The 17,741-nt window shown below is 36.8% G+C and overlaps 1 protein-coding gene across 4 annotated transcripts in view; it reads right to left on the bottom strand.

Annotated features, from left to right (window-relative positions):
* LYST (lysosomal trafficking regulator) overlaps positions 1 to 17,741 on the bottom strand; it is a 123,243-nt gene that overhangs the window by 12,964 nt on the left and 92,538 nt on the right. For all 4 annotated transcript variants that reach the window (XM_089529871.1, XM_089529874.1, XM_089529873.1 and 1 more), the window contains 14 exons: positions 16,716 to 16,861; positions 16,531 to 16,627; positions 15,097 to 15,158; positions 13,457 to 13,512; positions 12,876 to 13,028; positions 11,553 to 11,797; positions 11,278 to 11,344; positions 8,757 to 8,913; positions 8,044 to 8,184; positions 7,003 to 7,220; positions 5,642 to 5,872; positions 4,436 to 4,625; positions 3,008 to 3,144; positions 1,675 to 1,773 (listed from right to left, as the gene is read on the bottom strand). In XM_089529871.1, coding sequence (XP_089385997.1) covers positions 1,675 to 1,773; positions 3,008 to 3,144; positions 4,436 to 4,625; positions 5,642 to 5,872; positions 7,003 to 7,220; positions 8,044 to 8,184; positions 8,757 to 8,913; positions 11,278 to 11,344; positions 11,553 to 11,797; positions 12,876 to 13,028; positions 13,457 to 13,512; positions 15,097 to 15,158; positions 16,531 to 16,627; positions 16,716 to 16,861 — 1,999 coding nt within the window. The remainder of the gene's footprint in view (positions 1 to 1,674; positions 1,774 to 3,007; positions 3,145 to 4,435; positions 4,626 to 5,641; positions 5,873 to 7,002; positions 7,221 to 8,043; positions 8,185 to 8,756; positions 8,914 to 11,277; positions 11,345 to 11,552; positions 11,798 to 12,875; positions 13,029 to 13,456; positions 13,513 to 15,096; positions 15,159 to 16,530; positions 16,628 to 16,715; positions 16,862 to 17,741) is intronic.

Genomic DNA, 17,741 nt, shown 5'->3' with positions numbered 1-17,741 from the left:
TATTCCAGGAATAATCATCAATGGGATTTCCCCATGAATGATTAGTTGCTGGTTATACCCTGGTTATTCCCCAGATAAGTTCTCTTTAACTGTAATATTGTGTGGAAATCTTCACCGCCATCACACAATTTCCCAGGAAAAACTATTGTTTAAACCCCCCATTTTCCCCATGTGATAAAGTCCATAATTATTAGCATACAGAAAAGGCACAGATGACCATTAGAAGAACTACAGTTACAGGTGAGCAACCTGTTCCTCTATATAACTGACCTGTTTCAGAGCACACATTTTTGCATAAATAATTGATAATTCTTTGCATAGTGAAGAACAAACTGCTGTGATGGGGGGAAACCCTTTGCTCAACCACACCATTTAATTTCACTTTTCCCTGCTTTAAAAGTTAGAGTACTAATTAAGTTGCAGTATGTTAACACAAGCAGCTGATAATGATAGACAGCAAAGGTGAGAGACAACAGCTAAGAGTTTTCCTAGACCCACTAGTTATGGCAGTGTCACAACTCCAGAAACAGTGCTTGCTAGACTTCAGCAGGCAATAAGCCAACACTAAAATTTCTTGTTTAGGAATGCAGATGGTCTATTCTGCTCATACGGTTTTACATATCATACCACTACTAAGGCATTTTAACAGATTACTCTAGTTTTAAATGCACAAAAAATGCCATGCGAACAGTGTGGAACTGCAGAGTTATGCACTTCAATAAGTTACAAATTAAGAGTATGCTTGGTATTTCCTGTGCTGCACTGAATCATGATGTTCCCCATAACTCTTACTCAGCTGGGAACAAAAACCAAGACAGATGCTAGTCAACATATTGTCATGCCATATGGCTTTGTCTCAAGAAGCTGTTTAGGCCCAGAAGCTGCACTGCAGGCTATGTCAACTATGTACAAATGCCAGAACTGTGGTGTTTCCATAAAGAAAGGACACACCTGAGCAGCAGTAAGGGACGTGTTCACATTTATACAGTGCACATATATAAACTGAATGTGGATCCAAACTAAAATAATTTATTTTGAACGTAACACATTTTTATTAAGATACTATTTTCATACTGTAAATAAAACTATTTTTGGTGTTCAGCTTGAAATACTGGAAGAAAGGGGTTATTATTTTTTCTTGTATTACTAACCAGATTTTTAAAAAACCAAAATTAGTTCCAATAAAATAGTTTTTGGCTTGATATAATGTTCTGAAGAGTAGTTAATCTAACACCAATATTATTATAATTCAAATTTTACAGCAGGCATGGAAGTATCTACTTTTGATGGGCACAGGTAGCACCGATGGTGGGTTTTAACCCTTTCCCCAACTGTTTTCAGATTTTTTAAAAAACCATTAATGCCACAGCAAGAAAATGTATAGGTAAATTAATTTATCACATAATCTGATCACAGATATCCTGCATCTCATGTGAATTGGCTCCAAACATTCATATATCTAGCAAACTATGAAAAAAGAACAATTTTGTGCAATTACGTATATTATATTAGATCATATACAATATAGGTGAATAGAAATTGGCAGGTAAATGGAATGGAATTGGAGGCATTTCCTTTTTGATTCTAGGAAAAAGTATGAGTACCCATGAGAATTTAAACATCTACAACAGTCAGGCTTTTAAACAGTTACAGTTTCCCCTTTCATTCACTTACTGTACTACTAGTAAATCTGTTCATATATGCTGTGATGACACCACATTTGCTACCGGTAAAAAGTTGACAGCTGTCTGGCACCCAAGCACAACTGGTTACCTTAGATATAAACAAACAAACAAAAATACACAAGACATTATAAACATTAAATTCTACATACTTTAGCAAATTTACATTTCTTACTTCTTCAGCTATGTTGTCTCCTTCCATTATATAGACAGACAGACAATAGCTAAAGTTTTATTAGCCACAGAGATGCCTACACCTAGTTAACTAGGGGTAGAAATCCAGTCAGCACTGAGTTATGTAATTTATGTGTACAGAAGGACTCCTTTTCCTAATTCAAAAGCAGTTACTCTGTGATACATAGGTAGTTCCATGGGAAAAGGTGTAGTGGTGCCAGAGACAGTTTACAGGGCAACATAGAGGAACTGGCTAATCAGAAATGCTTCAGTGCATCAAGCTTCATTAAATTCACTTTGTGCAGGGGTGAGCAAAGTGCTGTATGCTGCTCCCACAACCATTATTATGAGACCCAAAGATCACTGTGGACTCAACCCCTCTCTCTCCAAAAAATAAGGTTTTGGGGAAAAATAGCCATTTTACCCCACAAAGCCTCTAGTGGCGAGAAGAGGCAATTTCGGTGCATTTTTCCCTAAATTGTTTGAGGCACAGAGGACCTCCCCCCCACCACCCAATAACTGGAAAAATCCCTTGCTGGGCTATAACAAGTGGGAGTATAGAGAAATTGCTTCCTGCACTCCCCTTCCTGAGGACTTCTTCAAGAAAATAAAAAATAAAAATGGGGGTATTAAGGTTTAGGGAGAATGGCCTCACAAGGTCTGGTAAGAGACAAAACTGGTATTAGCTAGATGCCTATTCCCTACAATAGAGGAATAGTATTGTGCTACATGCTCTACCCATTTCATATCATAATAAATCATTCCTGGGGCTCAGTACACCACATTTTTTCTAGTATATCCAAACAGGTAAACTATGGTTTGATCTTATGACAAACCAGAATATGAAACTTGCATCAGACCCTGATCGGCATGCAGAGGTAGAACCAGTAGCCTTGTGCAAATGTTAACAAGAAAGTGTGCTTTTAGTAAACCATAACAGAATCTACACATCAAAGGAACAAGAGCAGAGTAAATACTCACAAGCCTTGTTTTTAGTTTTAATAACATTACATATGTACAAGGCTTTAGTTGTAAATGTGCTACAACTGTTTTTTTCTGCAGTGAAATGACTGCTAAATCTTAGATTTTTTCATACATTGCATGTTATAGATGAAAAGTTACTTTGCAAGACAAGAATTAAGGAGTTATACCTGGTGAAACTGTGAACTTTGTATAAAGTTAATTGGAGGTTCACTTTGCTTGCTCTTCAGTCTTAAAATATTGTCAGCATAACCCCAACTTAGGATTGCTGACCACTGGATATCTGTACTGTGCATACTTCTAACACCTGCAACAACAGTCAAGATAGTCAGACAAAATAGAAAATTCCAATGATTCTAGGTTACAAAAAGAATTGCTCTGGCAGTGCTTGGCTTTTAAAATAGGCATTAGAATGTTTGTGCAACAATTTAAGTATTTTTTAAAAAGAAAAATAACATGGCTATTTTCAACTTTAGTTATCTGAGCTACTCATATCTTAGTATCAATATCGCAGACACTTCTCAGAGAACACAAACCTTTAAAACTTTTAGATTTTTAAAAAATATATCTGTTTCCTGCAATAATCAATCCTTGTTAAAGAGTTGCTGCAACCGAGGTCACATATGAGCCATTGTGACTGCAAAAGAGATTTCAAACCATGCTGAAAGCTGGCTGCATGTATTTCATATTGACCAAGGATATAATTACATCTGTAGAATCATTTAAGTTTGGTTGCAGATGCAGTTAAAATTGTGTCAAGTCACATGGGACCCACAAATTCTTTCCCACATAGCTCAGCTCCCATACAATTTGGGATTTCAACAACAACTACCCTTCCCAGGTAGCACATGTCCCAATAATATGTAGATTGTTTCTGCATGTTAGAGATTAGACAAGTGTCAAGAACTGCCTTTGTCCCCAGACTTCAGTAAACAAGTCTTCTATATTGCAAACAGTAAATCTTCATTTCAGAAACACATAGGTGTTAGAGGGAAGGTATCTGCAGACAGAAGTGCCATCATCCACCAACACTGGCATAAAATTAACAATGCCCCACCCCAAATTTTTGCAGGCTTCTCCTAAATTTGTTTACTAATTAAAATGTACAACCCCCCTTTTTGCATGCCCCCCTCATTTGTTCAGCCTTATTTCCTGTAGTAATTAATGCTTGTTAACGAGTTGCTGAAAAGGATATTTCAAACATACTGAAAGTTGGCTGCATGCATTAACATTCACATTGACTCCTTGGAGAGCCTGCTACCAGCCTGTTTCTGTTTCCCACCAAAATACTCTGAGAAGTTTCCTCCTCCACATGTCTGCACATTCCTGCATCAGGCCACAAGCAATCCTTTCAGGCACCAACAATTATGTCTATTACTACTATACTTCCCATCACTCTCATTATTTCCAAATAAGCATATAATAGTCTCACATATCCAAAACACTAAATTTCCTATACATTACAACAACCATGGCAACAATCTTATGACAGAATATGCCAGATTCTGACAACAGTAGAGCATCTAGATAATTCTGTTGGCTTTATTATTTCTTTTTCCAGTGCTTCTGTTCAGACCACAATAACCTAACATTCTTACCTTGCTCTTTGCTATATATCATCAGAAGACAGAATTTTCGGGACAAACCACAAATAGCTCTTGTGGGCAGAGCCTGCAGGGAGCCAAATCTTTCTCCATGTGGCTGGCTAAAGCAAACCACAGGATCTGGGGCACTAGGAGAACCTACATATTCTCCCCACTTTAAGCCTTTGATCCAAGGTAAAGGACTCTAGAACAAAGACAATGAAATAAAGCAGTAGTCAGTAAAGGAACTGTAAAGAGTCACTCTAGCTATGCCCTTTAAAGTTGAATATAAATTATTTAGTTAAAGATAAGGTCCTACAACAAGAAAGGTAGGAGGGCAGAAAAGAAAGCCACAATTCAGAAGTAACAACTCCAGACTGATAAACAATAGTTTATTTAAAAAGAATAGTTCTGGTCTCTATGCTAGTTTGCAGGGTAAAGAACAGTTCTGGTCTCTATGCTAGTTTGCAGGGTCCCCTTGAACCATTTTCTCAGTTCAAAGTAATGGAATCTATGGTTTAAGAAACCATGTGTTGCTGAACCAGGGTGTGAAGAAAAGATGGAAGGGTGGGGGTAGAAGAAGCATGTCAGTAAATAGAATAGGAATTGTTCACTGGGACTATAATATCTGAAGCAGCCATACTGTAAAAGGACAAATTATCTAAAGGCAAATCACATCAGACTGATCTTTTTATTTTTAGAGTAGATAACTGGTCTCCTAGGAAAAAGAAATGTAGTAAAGATTACCTTGGATTTTAGAAAAACATTTCTGAGAAGAAAGCTAGTAACAGTATTTGATGAAGTTGTACTAGTGGAAGTGTTAATTAAAGCTTTACAGAATAATTTAAAAGAACAAAATTCTTTCACCCCCCTTTCTCAAGGCAACCTCCCTTACTATGCAAACATTCATAGCTATCAAAATAAAGTAAGCAAGCACCCTGAAACACAAATAATGATTTGATGGTTTGCAGTCCAGAAAAAAAGGGCTTCCTATCCAAAGAAAACAGTATAGAGGGAAACAGAAGATTAAGTCAGGCTCTGAGCCTAATTCCCTTCGAGATGCTCTCTTGCCAAGTTTTTCCTAAAAACAACAACAACAAATCAAAATAAACCTTTTTCCCCTAATGGGAAAAAACCCAGGGTGCAGTAGCTGTTACATACTGAATTGTGAACAACCTTGTGAATAACATTGATACATCCTTATGAGTAACAACGATATACCGGATATACAATCTCTTTGGTATGCTCCCTTGTTTCTCTGAAAGCAAACTGCACTAATAATCCCATGGCAGCAGGGAGTTCTCCTTCCATAATGAGTTTTGATCCAGGTCTGCTGACATGTGCAGTGTGGAACAGCTGGCGAGGGGTTTGTCCGTATGTTTTTATCATTGTCTCTAGGGCTCTTCTTTGAACTGGATCTTCGACAGCTGATACATCCATGCCAAAGTACGTCTAAAATATGAGTCAGAAAGAAAGAAATAAGGTGCATGGTGGGTGGGTAGAGGCAGATGGATGAGAGGTCTCACTATATAATCGGAGGTGGTTGAGTTGTGAGTGCATATCATGTGCTTGAGACTTTATTTGACCCTTATCGCATAAGAAAACAAAGCAGAAATGGTGCCAGAGAGCAGCAGCTTTCTCTGTGCCTTACCACACGTTGTAGTGCTTCCGTTCTCTTCCTGAAGTAGATGACTTTAAAAACATGTATTTTTTTCTAGCTGGAAGAATCAGTTCTTCAAAAGACACACTTTTACAACCATCTACCATGAGAAGAAAACTTAAGCATTACAATGTCATACAGTAAGGCACGGAGAAAGCTGCTACTCTCTGGCTCTTTCTGCTTTGTTTTTTCATGTGATAAAGGCTCTTTATTAGGTGGCATTCTTAAAATAATCAGGTACAATGTAAAGCTTGAGCAAATCAGTACCAAGGCTCCAGGACTAACTTTTCTACTTTCTCTTAGTTTTCATAATCATCTAAACAAAGCATGTAGCACACAGAGCAGAAATCTGAGCATTCCAAAACTTGAAAACAAAGCAAACCAGTGTCTTCTGACTGCGGAGGTGTACCTGGCGTTCTGTGCCAGCAGTCCATGACATCTATGATTCTTGGCAGCCCAGCACAGAATGGATGCCACCACATGCTCTTGGTGTTAAATAGGCCCATAAGCATGGCTCCCAGCCTTGTGAGACCAGCCAATCCTGCTAGGCTTGGGGCAGGACTTTGGGAGATCTCACAAGATCTTCTGAAGCCGGAAGTCTTGCATGGTTTTGAGACTTCTGGAAGCAGCACCCGGCACAACGGGGGACTCCTCTGACATGTGTTGGGGTGAGTCCTTCTGGCTGCTGTGGTGTTTCTGGCATTGTGTGCCAGCAGTCCATGACATCTATCCTATGTCATTCTACCAGTTAGTTCTACAAAGTGGAATTTTTGTCAACGCAGATTGCTATCTATTCCATATTTTCTTTAGTACAGGGGTGGGAAACTCTGGCCCCTCCATTCCTAGCTATACAATAATACTTTCCACAAAACAGTTTCTACCAGAAACCAAAGCAAATAAGTTATGAAAAAACGATACTTACAGCAGGGTGAAAGACATTGATAGCTTGAACTGAAGCCTTCCCTTTTTGTTTATACCCAAATACTAAATCAATCCAGTGACAGATTGTTTGGGAAACATGATCAGATTCTAATGCTTGACGGTGGATTAGAATAAAAAGTCGGGGGTCATTTCGAGCCCATGGTGGAAGGTTCACATGGTTAACTCGTTCACCATTCTGACGTACCCCAAAATCAAATCCTATAAAAATAGGCAGCAGTTTATACTAGCTGGTTTACGTTTGCATGGTCAATACAATGCATGTTAGATATGTTATTATTACATTTTTATACAGGTAAATGCCTAAAGACCTTAAATGCACCAGATGAAAAGCAACTCATTTACAGATTCTTCAAACTGTTTGATTTTTATGGTTGAAATTATTTGCGCTATGCCCTAAACTGGACCTAAATACCCTAAAGGCAATGGATTCTGTCAGATCTTGGAAGCTAAGCAGGGCAGTCCTGGTTAATACCTGGATGGGAGACTGCCAACGAATACCATGGAGAGGAAGCAACTGGCAAAACCTCAGGAACTCTGAGGGTATCTAGAAAGTCCTCATATTTGATGCCACAGCAGTGGGACAGGAGGAGATTCTCACACTGGTGGCAGAGGGGTGGGGATAAACAGAAGTCTTCATAATTGGTGGAAACTGTGGGATAAATAGAAGCCTGCACAATGTCCAACCAGAAGAATTCTCTCAAAAGAAGCTAGTTCTACCCAGAACTGCTTGTCTTTTCAATTCCTGCCTGGGGTTTCCTCTGAGTGAAGGCATTATGCAAGTTGGCTTGGAAAATGTTAAAAATGCAAAGATATTTCCCAAGCCTCCCCTCCCATAGTGGCTCATTCTACGGACCCCTCAGAGCCAGATGCTGAAAAGGAAGGCAGCTATGGATACAGCCACCTTCTTCTGGAAGGCATGTACTGAACAATCTGCAGGAGATTCTGTTTTGCTGGAACTGAACAAGATCTCAGCCGATTATATTTTAAAAAGATGATATTGATCGCTATTTTCTCAACATACCTTCTCTGTTAACTAAAAACTCGGGTAGATAGAAAAATTCTGGAATAAGCTCCTTTACATCAGTCATGGATTCATATGATGAGAGGCGCCAAGTTGTATTAGTGGAGTGGAAGGTTCTGTCTGGAATATCAAAACTCTGATCTGTAAAATAAAGCCATATGAAGCTGGTTACACTGTAGAAAGTAACATGTCATTATAACTATACATTTAGAGATGTTCATAATGGTAGAAAGCCAAACGAATACAGATTAATTTTACCTTATCATGTGTCCCTGCATATGGCGGTACATGTATGGCATGCACACGTTACAGGAAATGGAACATTTCAGCAAGCCAATTATTTATTAATTTCTAAGGATTATTCTATGCTCATATTAAAATCACTTACTAGTGTTCTGTGTTTTGTAGCTAGACCATCATAATCAATAAATTTTTTCATACAACTCCTTTCTGTACAATATAAGTTTTATAGCAGGTCGTACCAGCCAAATTCATAAGACATTTCATTTGTGTCTTCAAACAACTTAAAAGGTATTACTGGTTTGTGGATTTTGGATGTTATTGTACTTTACTACATGGCGAACACAGCTACCCATAGATACATCATAACTCAGTATCCACAGAGTTGACAAAATAGCAATGAATACCAAACAGCTTTTATACAAAAATTATCAATAAAAAAATTCTATCATGAAAACCTAGAGTAAATTTACCTTGATAAGCTAAAAACATCTTTGTAAAAGGAGGCATTCTAACCAGGAAATGAAGTACTGTTCCGCTATTGGAATAATGAGATCCATAGTGATAAGGCTGAACGGGTGGCATTGGGTCATCTTCTCTAGCTCCTTTACGGTACTCTTCTTCTAGATACTGCAACAAAAAGGACCCAAAGAATAAAGGTCAATTTCTGTCCAAGAAAGCAATCCTATGAGCAATTGACAATGTTTACCTGCACTAATATATTTATTTTAAGCATTTAATACTCTTCTTTGTAAGCTCCTTTAAAATTTATTTGAATCAATAGTTTAAAAAAGAAAAGCTAACAAGCCAGCATTATAAATATCAAAGAACTGTAACAGCTAAAATGAATATTCCATAAAAAAAATGTGATGATCTTAAAAAACCTGATCAAATAAAAAAGGCTTCACATGGCACCAATAGGACAACAGACTTGTTGGCAGTCAACACACTGTGCAAACAGTATTCCGTAAGTGGGAAGCCATAGGAGAGGTGGATCTCTCCTCAGTCATTGCATGCTTCACTTCTGAAAGCAAAGAATTCAGAGAAGAGCCTCTAAAGAAAATATCCCAGTTATTGTGTGTATTGTGTAACAGTTAGCTTGTTACACAATGCATTACTATATCCAGACATTCATAGACAACAGTAGCAAGGTTTCCTTTAAGTAAGTCTTACAGTTGGCGCTCCAACTATAGCTACAAGACACATTTAGGACACCAAGGTTATTTGAGTTTCTGATGACAGGGCCAGATCTAAGAACATGCTGAAATGGTTACTCAACCTGATCATTTGTATATATGATCCCATTTAGAAACAGTTAGACGTCACTTCCCACTAACAGAATCTGTTTTGTCTGGACTGAAATTAGTTTGGCAAATAATGTCAACCAGCATCCCATAAGGTTAGCTCACATGACACTGCCGCCTAGCTTACACCTGGGATAAGATTTGGAATACACCTCTGTTGCCCCAACAGTTGTGAGAAAGTCAAGAGAACTGTTCTCTCAAATGTGGTATTTCCACATTTCTAATTGCTGCCCCTGTGCTGACCAAAAGGTCGCATCCATTCTTCACTTCCTATTTCTTCAACTGTTTTTTTTACTAATTTGGGATAAGTTGGGTTTTGGAGGTCAGAGGGATCAGGGAAATGTTTTAAGGCATAATATTAATAGTATCATTCATTCATTCCATATATTCATTCATTTCATTTATATCCCTGCTCATTTGAGCCAAGGACCCACGGCATAACACTCCAGACAGTGTTTTGTTGTGTTTTACATCTTTTTATCAATTTGTTTTTAAAAACTGGTTGGTCTGGGGGATTTGGACTGCTCAGTGGGGCCACCAAAAGAGGTTGGGGGATAAATGTGGTTTATTATTTCCTCTCCTCTGCACTTTATCAGCAAAGAAGCATCCATTACAAAGTCATATCACTATTTATTTTATAACCGTTTTGTTGATATATTTTAATCTGTAAACATGAATTACTATTTGGTACTGTGCTAGATTTTCTGCTAAAACAAAAGGTGGGGCACCATCCTGCTCTAGAAGAGAATTACTGCTTGTGGAAGTTTCCAGGAAAAGCCATTCATATTTTCTGTTCCCCTGAATTTGGGGGAAGGGGTTTTCAAAGGTTTTTTTTTTTTTAGAACAGCCTTGGAATCTTCATGTGGTCTGAATGATTCTCACCCTGCCTTACTAAATGAATCCTACCTATTAGGAAGGGGATAACTACTACTTAGCAATTTTTTTTTAAAAAAAACAAGCAATATTTTAAAAAGCAGATTGTAATACTCTCATTAATGAGGTATTTTTTACATCAGCTAAGCAGCCAACACACCTTTACACTCTGCCTTGTAATATTTAGTTCAAGACAACTGCTCCTTGAGTATGACTAAGTAGTTCACCAGGTTGAAGGTTGAAAATGAGCAAAGGTACACAAGAAAAATATCCCTTAAGACCTATCAAACAACACTGAGGGCAGTTGAGAACAGGCATGCAATTTGTCTCTTATCAGAGCCTGTATGGGAAAGAACACTGAATCATATTTTATTGACTTTCACTCATATAAATCAGCAGCCAAGTATGTGCACACATTCTTGCAAAAAAGTTTTATAGAGTTCTTCTTCCATACCAAATTATTACCCACAGCAAGGTTGTGGAATTCCTCTACATGGAAGGCAAGGTTTGCCTCCTATTTGACCTCTTTTTGCCACCAGAATGGCTAATGGAAAAGGTCTTTTAATTGAGGTATGATTTATTTCCATTATTATTATGTTTTAACTGCCTTTTCAACATTTTTAAAATCAATGTTTTTAATATAATTGTTTATTTGTTTAACTTTTGTATTATTTTAACTGTATTTAGTTTTATCTCACATTATGAGCTGCCTGGATCCATATTGGGAGAATCACAGAATATACATTAAATAAATAATGACTGAATAAAAGTTTATTCTGAATTTTATTTAAAAGGACAGGTTAAGTATTTTAAATACCTTGTAAGTGTCCACGTAACGGTCTTCCTTTTCTTTTGATTGCACAGCTATTGGTTTGACCAGATTTCTGAAATTAAAATAAATAAATAAATATATATATATATATATATATATATATATATATATATATATATATGTTGTCAATTCCATAAACTACTAACTTACTGTAATTAAAAATATGACAAGAAAAAAAATCCCCCCATGAATTTTACAGCAAACCATAATTTCATCAGTAAGTCACATTGAAAGAATGAGCTTTAAACATTTACTATTACCTATAAACAGAAGGATCATTCAGGTCCAGGGTCTCACTGGTATAGTCAGAAAGTATAAAGGGAAATACTGGATACTGCATGAGATCATTGAAAGAACGGCCTGCATGTTTATTTAAATGAGTAAGGTACTCAAAATTAGTGATCTGTCCAGTGTACCACAGGTGTGTTAATGCAGTAATGTTTCCATATTCCAGGAGATTAGGGAGGTTGTTTGTTAAGATGTTGTGGTACACATCATCACGCACCTATAAAGAATATTAAACTTTTATTAAAACATAAAAGGATTTAGCCTTTTTAACCACATATATTTTCAGTTGTCTATTTTAGTACCTTAGCCACCTATACTTACATGCATCCTTAAAATCTTAGCACTAGTTTCAACACTGTTTAGGCAATCATCCAAACTTAAAACAGATAACCATTCCTCACAAAGAACACATACACCGATAAACCTTTCATGCTATTTTATGGAATATCCCCACTCTGCTATCTATGGGGCAACTTCAGAAAGCAGCAGCTAATAGTCATCAAGATTGGCAGTAATGCCCCAAATAATTCATTCAAGAGAAAAGATGGAGTTCCCTCAGTTTTCAGCAATGGATTATGAAATCTTTTTGTTTTGTCAGTCCACTGAATGAAACTGCATTTGTAATGAATTCCATTTTGTGTTTATTAATGTAGTGGTGTTGAATGTTAATTAGTTGATTGTACACTTCTTTGACTTTTTTTGGGGAAAATCATCTAACATTGATTTATATTATGTTCTGATCAACAGCACTCGTTAAATTGCTGCAGTAATCTCAAGACTGCCAAAACAGAGAGTCATCCAATTCATGTACAGGCTCACTTAAAAGCATGTGTTCTCTGTTAACCTCCATTATTTTATCAAAGTTTATATATATTGCTCCTGTCATAATTGCTAACTTTGCCATGACTGTTGAAACTGAATATCATTTTTTGTTAAATTGTACTTACTTTCCCACTAAACCTTTTAAGCAAGATCTATCTAAAATGTGTTCCTGCTCTTATCAAAAATCAAAATTGATTCCAGCAACAGACACCCGTGCAATTGACTCCATACCAGATGAAAATGAAGGAAAAAAATATTAGTCATAAATACTTTTCCATTCATTCAAATATAATTGAAACCATGAAATATTAATCTGTTTTTTCGGGTTTGAATAGTACAAAGCCATCTGAGCCTGAATGAGTGTGTCTCTGTGCTCTTCCTCAGTCCCATTTTGGAGTTTTCCATATACTTTTTTTGGTATATATTAAAGAAATGTAGGAAAACCTCTCTGATCCAAATTGCAAAATGATTACCTTTGTGTTGTCAAAAGCTAACAGCAAAGTTCTGCCATTGGTTAAAAATATTTCCACAGCATTGTCTCTTAGTTGCCACCAACGCTTGTGCACTTCTTTAATTTCTTCAAACGTCCATGAAAATGATGCTGGTTCAGTTTCTCCATGAAAACTCTGAATAAATACAGCATGTAGTGGTTTTTAGCTTTTAAAATGATATGATTTATAATGAATTTCTTTGACATGCTAATAGTTCTTAAATTTTCAACTGCTATTGGAGAGATTCTTAACTTCTTGTGTGTTATTTCTTTTTTACTTATGTGTTTTAAATGCTGTTTGTAATCTGAATACTATTTAGCTATTGTTGCTGCCTTGGACATCACTTTTGGTAGAAATATATTCAGTAAATAAACATTTTGAATATATATAACTTTACAGATACCCCAGGGGAGTGGTATTTCTGAAACATTTACTAAGAAAAGTTAATTTTCCTAACATGGTTACTCACATCATACATGGAAAAATGGGTCTGACTTCTTAGCACTCTTAATACATGTTATTACTGGAACTCCACTGAAAATCAATTCACAACTTTCACTTACTGGGCTTTCTACTGTATCAGAAGCATTGTCTTCCACAAAGTACATTCCACATTTTCCTGCACAATGAAGAAGAATATTTTGAAATACATGGTGTACAGTTTTTTAAAGCTTGACTAGTATAATATAAAATTGTCATGGAAAATATTTAAACAAAAAGTAAGCAACTGTCAAAAAGTGACTTAAAATATTTTGAAAGTAGATTTTTAACAACTGGACACTTAAAAATAGCTACAGTGTCTTTATTATACTAAATGTACTGTGCAACTGTCAACATCTCTTAAACTTTGTCTCTAAAGTCTGAGTTGATAATATGTATAGGCAGCCACTAGACTGAGAATAAAACTACAATGAGAAAAGCATGAAATACTAAGACCGCCCTAAAAACATCACTGGAAATAGCAAGGAAGTATAATGTATGACAGAAAATATCCCAGCAGCTCTAACAACAGTACAACTATATCAGATGCACCAGGTACAGAAACTGTGTAAAATGAATTATAGTAGAAAAGGTCCATTCTTTGTAACCTGCTGTACCACCCTGCTCCTTTGCTTTCCCCATTTTTTAGCAGTTCAGTTGGCTACTTGGGTTACTTCCGATCAGACCCCTTTCTCTTAATAACTGCTGCTGGGACCAGTACTATCATCAGCTGTTGGAATAATTAGCCAAGCAAACATCATTCTGCCCTTTTCAAAAACTTAATAGGATAGTTGATAATTTGCTCTGCCCTTCAATGCTTGAGTGGAGAATTATTCCCAGTGGCCAGACGGCAGGGCAAGCAGTTAAAAATCTGATGGAGAAGACGGTTAGGAGTCTTAACAAAAAAAGAACGATGGTGCGTGGGGTTAAACCCAAGGACAGTGGATTATGTCGCCTGCCATTCCGAGAATAAAAGAAAGACTTGGGGACAAGGCTCAGTAGTACAAGAGAAAGGAATAGCGAAAAAGACAGAAGATGCAAATACCTAAATTGCAAAGACAGGCCACATTTAAACAGTTCTTGCTTTATTCTCTCTTTAACAGTTATGACCCACACTGACCCACTTGAAGCTTCAGACTCAGACATCGAGACAAAAATATTTGTTAGCTTGTACAAATAAATACAGTTGATAAACTAAGGGCTAAGACAAGATAGGATCACAGTGTAAAACAGTGGAAGGCTAACATTAAAAATTCCCAATAAAAATTCCATCTAACTGGAATTAGGCCTGCAAGGGAATCTACTATTGATATCAATATTATTGGCACCTCACCAGGAAGAAAGATTGTTACCACAGAATGTATCTGCGGTACTGCAGCCAAAGTCCAGCACATTACCTTCCATCACATGGTAGTTATTTAGAAGAAACTAGATACATTATTAGATGCAATCACGAACTTAATGCATACCCAAATAATAAGTAAATGATTCTAACCAATAATGTATGTATCTACATAATTCTTCCCTAGTAACAAACATGTGGTGATCGTCAATCAGGTTCTGGACCAAAGTACCAAAGATACATCCCATTTAATCTGGAAATTCTGCAAATTTATTTTTCAGTATTTCCCAAGGCATTAGAAGATGCTGTTCACACACACACAAAAAATCACTCTTATGTAAGAACTCCACTTTGCAAGGCTAGGAAAAATAGCTTTCTTACCTAGTAGCAATTCCCCAGGAGTCTCTCTAGATGGTGCCACACTGATACATCTTCGATTAACTCTGTAATGTTACATAGTACTAGTTTTTATGGCTATCTAACACATATTTGAAACTACTTTTCTCAAAATATGTTAACAACACATCTGTGTTCCAGGACTTCAAATATGCCATTAAGAGTCAATGCATTATACATTAAAACATATTAAGATTAATTACTATTTTTAGCTTTACTTTATAGACACTGGGTAATAACCTGGGAGATGTGGATTAGGTACAATTTATCTCCATTATGAATCAGAAATTTTCACAATTTTAATACAGATTTTTATGGAAACATTACACTTTAAGAGAACTTCAGAAGAGCTTACCAAGGAAGTCACACCTGTTTCATTTGCAGTACTCAAAAATAAAGTTTGGAAACAAGTCATGTTATTCGCTCACAATATGAAGTTATTAATTCATCAGTGTTTTCTACCAGCATGGTTTAACTCATCAGATTTCCTTATTAACACTAAAGTTAATTATTTTTAGAATATTAGAATTCCTTAGTGTGGATGGTTTTTCCTATGACAAATTTGGTAAAACAGGAAGGCCTAAGGCAAATAAGGATAAGGATGTGAAGAAATCCACCATATGGCTCTTGTGGGGCAGCAAAACTCAGCATATTAATAATCAGGATTAATAAATAATTAAATAATGATGATGATGGACCGCTGAGCTAGGGCTGCGGAGCTATTAAAGAAGGATGGAAAAGAAGAAAAATGAGTCCAGGTATGGTTTGGAATGGGGTGGGAGGCTTGATTAGTTTGCTTCTCCCTTGAGCAAACATGGCACTTACAAATTCTCGGGCTGCTGTGTTCCCCTGCCCTACCTCCATTGACCTGTCTATCTTTCTATGGGATGGAGAGTCAATTGTTTAGTTCTTTTGAGGGGAGATTACAGAGATACACAAACATGCAGAGAAACAAAACATTTAAACAGAGGGGCCAAAAGGTCACAAAACATGGAAGGCACCATCTGACATTTCTACAAACTGCTAAAAAGTATATTAGAAACAGTGACAGACCATTCACAGCTGTTTTAACTGGCAGTAAGCCCAAACATTAAGAGTTATATACTATTCTCAGTTAGGTCTGCCTGGCATAAAATTCCAAAAAGTTACTGATCTATCCATACTCCTCCCCCATTGTATTGGTAATTTTCTGATCTAAAGCAGGTCGGGGGGGGGGGGGGGAGACGAAGAGAAGAACTTTTTCCCAGTCACTTGGAAATTATTATCAGTTGCATAGAATCAAGCAAGTGGGTACTTGCAATATTACAGTACGTTAATTTATCTTTAAATAGTTGCATTCTCACTTTCACTCATTTTCCATAAACCAAAACAAAAAATGGAAGTGCCCCAAAGTCCAGTTTATTGTTCATTCAAACTAACCTTATATGCTCACTGGCAGCTTTATCTTTTACAGTAGATGAATGAGATGAATGTGTTTTGTCTTCAGAGAGGTAAGCCAGAGGGGATTTAATCACTTCTGTTAAGGTACAAACCCATACAAAAACATTAATCCATTAATATATTCAGAGAAAATAACTAAAACCACAGAAGATAGTAAAAGTTACCTTCTGATTTTTGTCTGTCTTTAAGAAGGTACTTATTTGGAATAGTTAAGTAGCACCTTTGCAAACGGCGCCTCTCTCTGTTAGGACCTTCTGTTGGATCTAGTTGCCAAGATGTAGGATAGGAGGCAGGGTCATACCAGAGCGCTCTGAAAGCAGAAGAATTTGACAAATTATGAGATACAACTTCACTGCTGGTTTAAGATAGTGCTACAACATACAGAACATCCAGATATTTCTGATGTTACTTCAGGATTTACAGCTGTGTACTGAAGAGCCTTAAATATTATCACATATTCAAAATGTACAGTTATGCTACAAACAGATAAGAAAAATATAATCCCTTCTCAAGAGATTTAAAGCTGGAGATGGTAATAATTTTGAAGCACTGGCAAATCAGCTTGATCTGACTTTCAGTGGCTTGCATTAAACTAGAAAGAGCAGTATTGACACATGTAATTTTTATTTCATATCTCATATACTTTAACTGATCCTGATTTTTGAAGACATGGCAAGAAAAATTCAGTCCACCATCAACACTTGTACCACTTTGCTTCTCTGTAGAACAGATTTGCTTGTAAACTCTTTCTAAACAGTGAAGATGTAAAACTATTATACAAATAAAGTGACAGTAACTGGCAGCCTTGCTGCATGTGTTAAAATAGTGTTTCTTTTAACAGCGCTATGCAATTTGGACTGCTCTCCTCACTAGCACACCTGAGACTGCTGTATAACACTATACAGCGCTATAACAAATTGGCCTGGAAAAGTAGGAGGGGCAGTGAGCAAACTGGCTTCGTTGACAAGCCTCAGTTGGAGGAGATGGTGGTGGTAAGGTGGTTGTTTTTCAATGAAGGAAAAATAAATTTAGAAAACAGATGCAGTCTCTCCTTTTTGTTTGTTCTTCCTCATTCCTCAACCTGGTTATCATCTGTGAACTATTGGAGGGTACAAGATAGGAAAGGAAGGCATCTCAATTTTACATTGCAGTCCTTCCAGGGTGGAAGCACGGTTGGAGGAGAGAGCTCC

The sequence above is a fragment of the Sceloporus occidentalis genome, unplaced genomic scaffold (assembly GCF_023333645.1).
Source record: "Sceloporus occidentalis isolate IW3139 unplaced genomic scaffold, rSceOcc1.0.p SCAF_6, whole genome shotgun sequence".
NCBI lineage: Eukaryota > Metazoa > Chordata > Lepidosauria > Squamata > Phrynosomatidae > Sceloporus > Sceloporus occidentalis.
The sequence above is the reverse complement of the archived record's forward strand: the minus strand, read 5'-3'. Positions and strand labels throughout refer to the sequence as shown.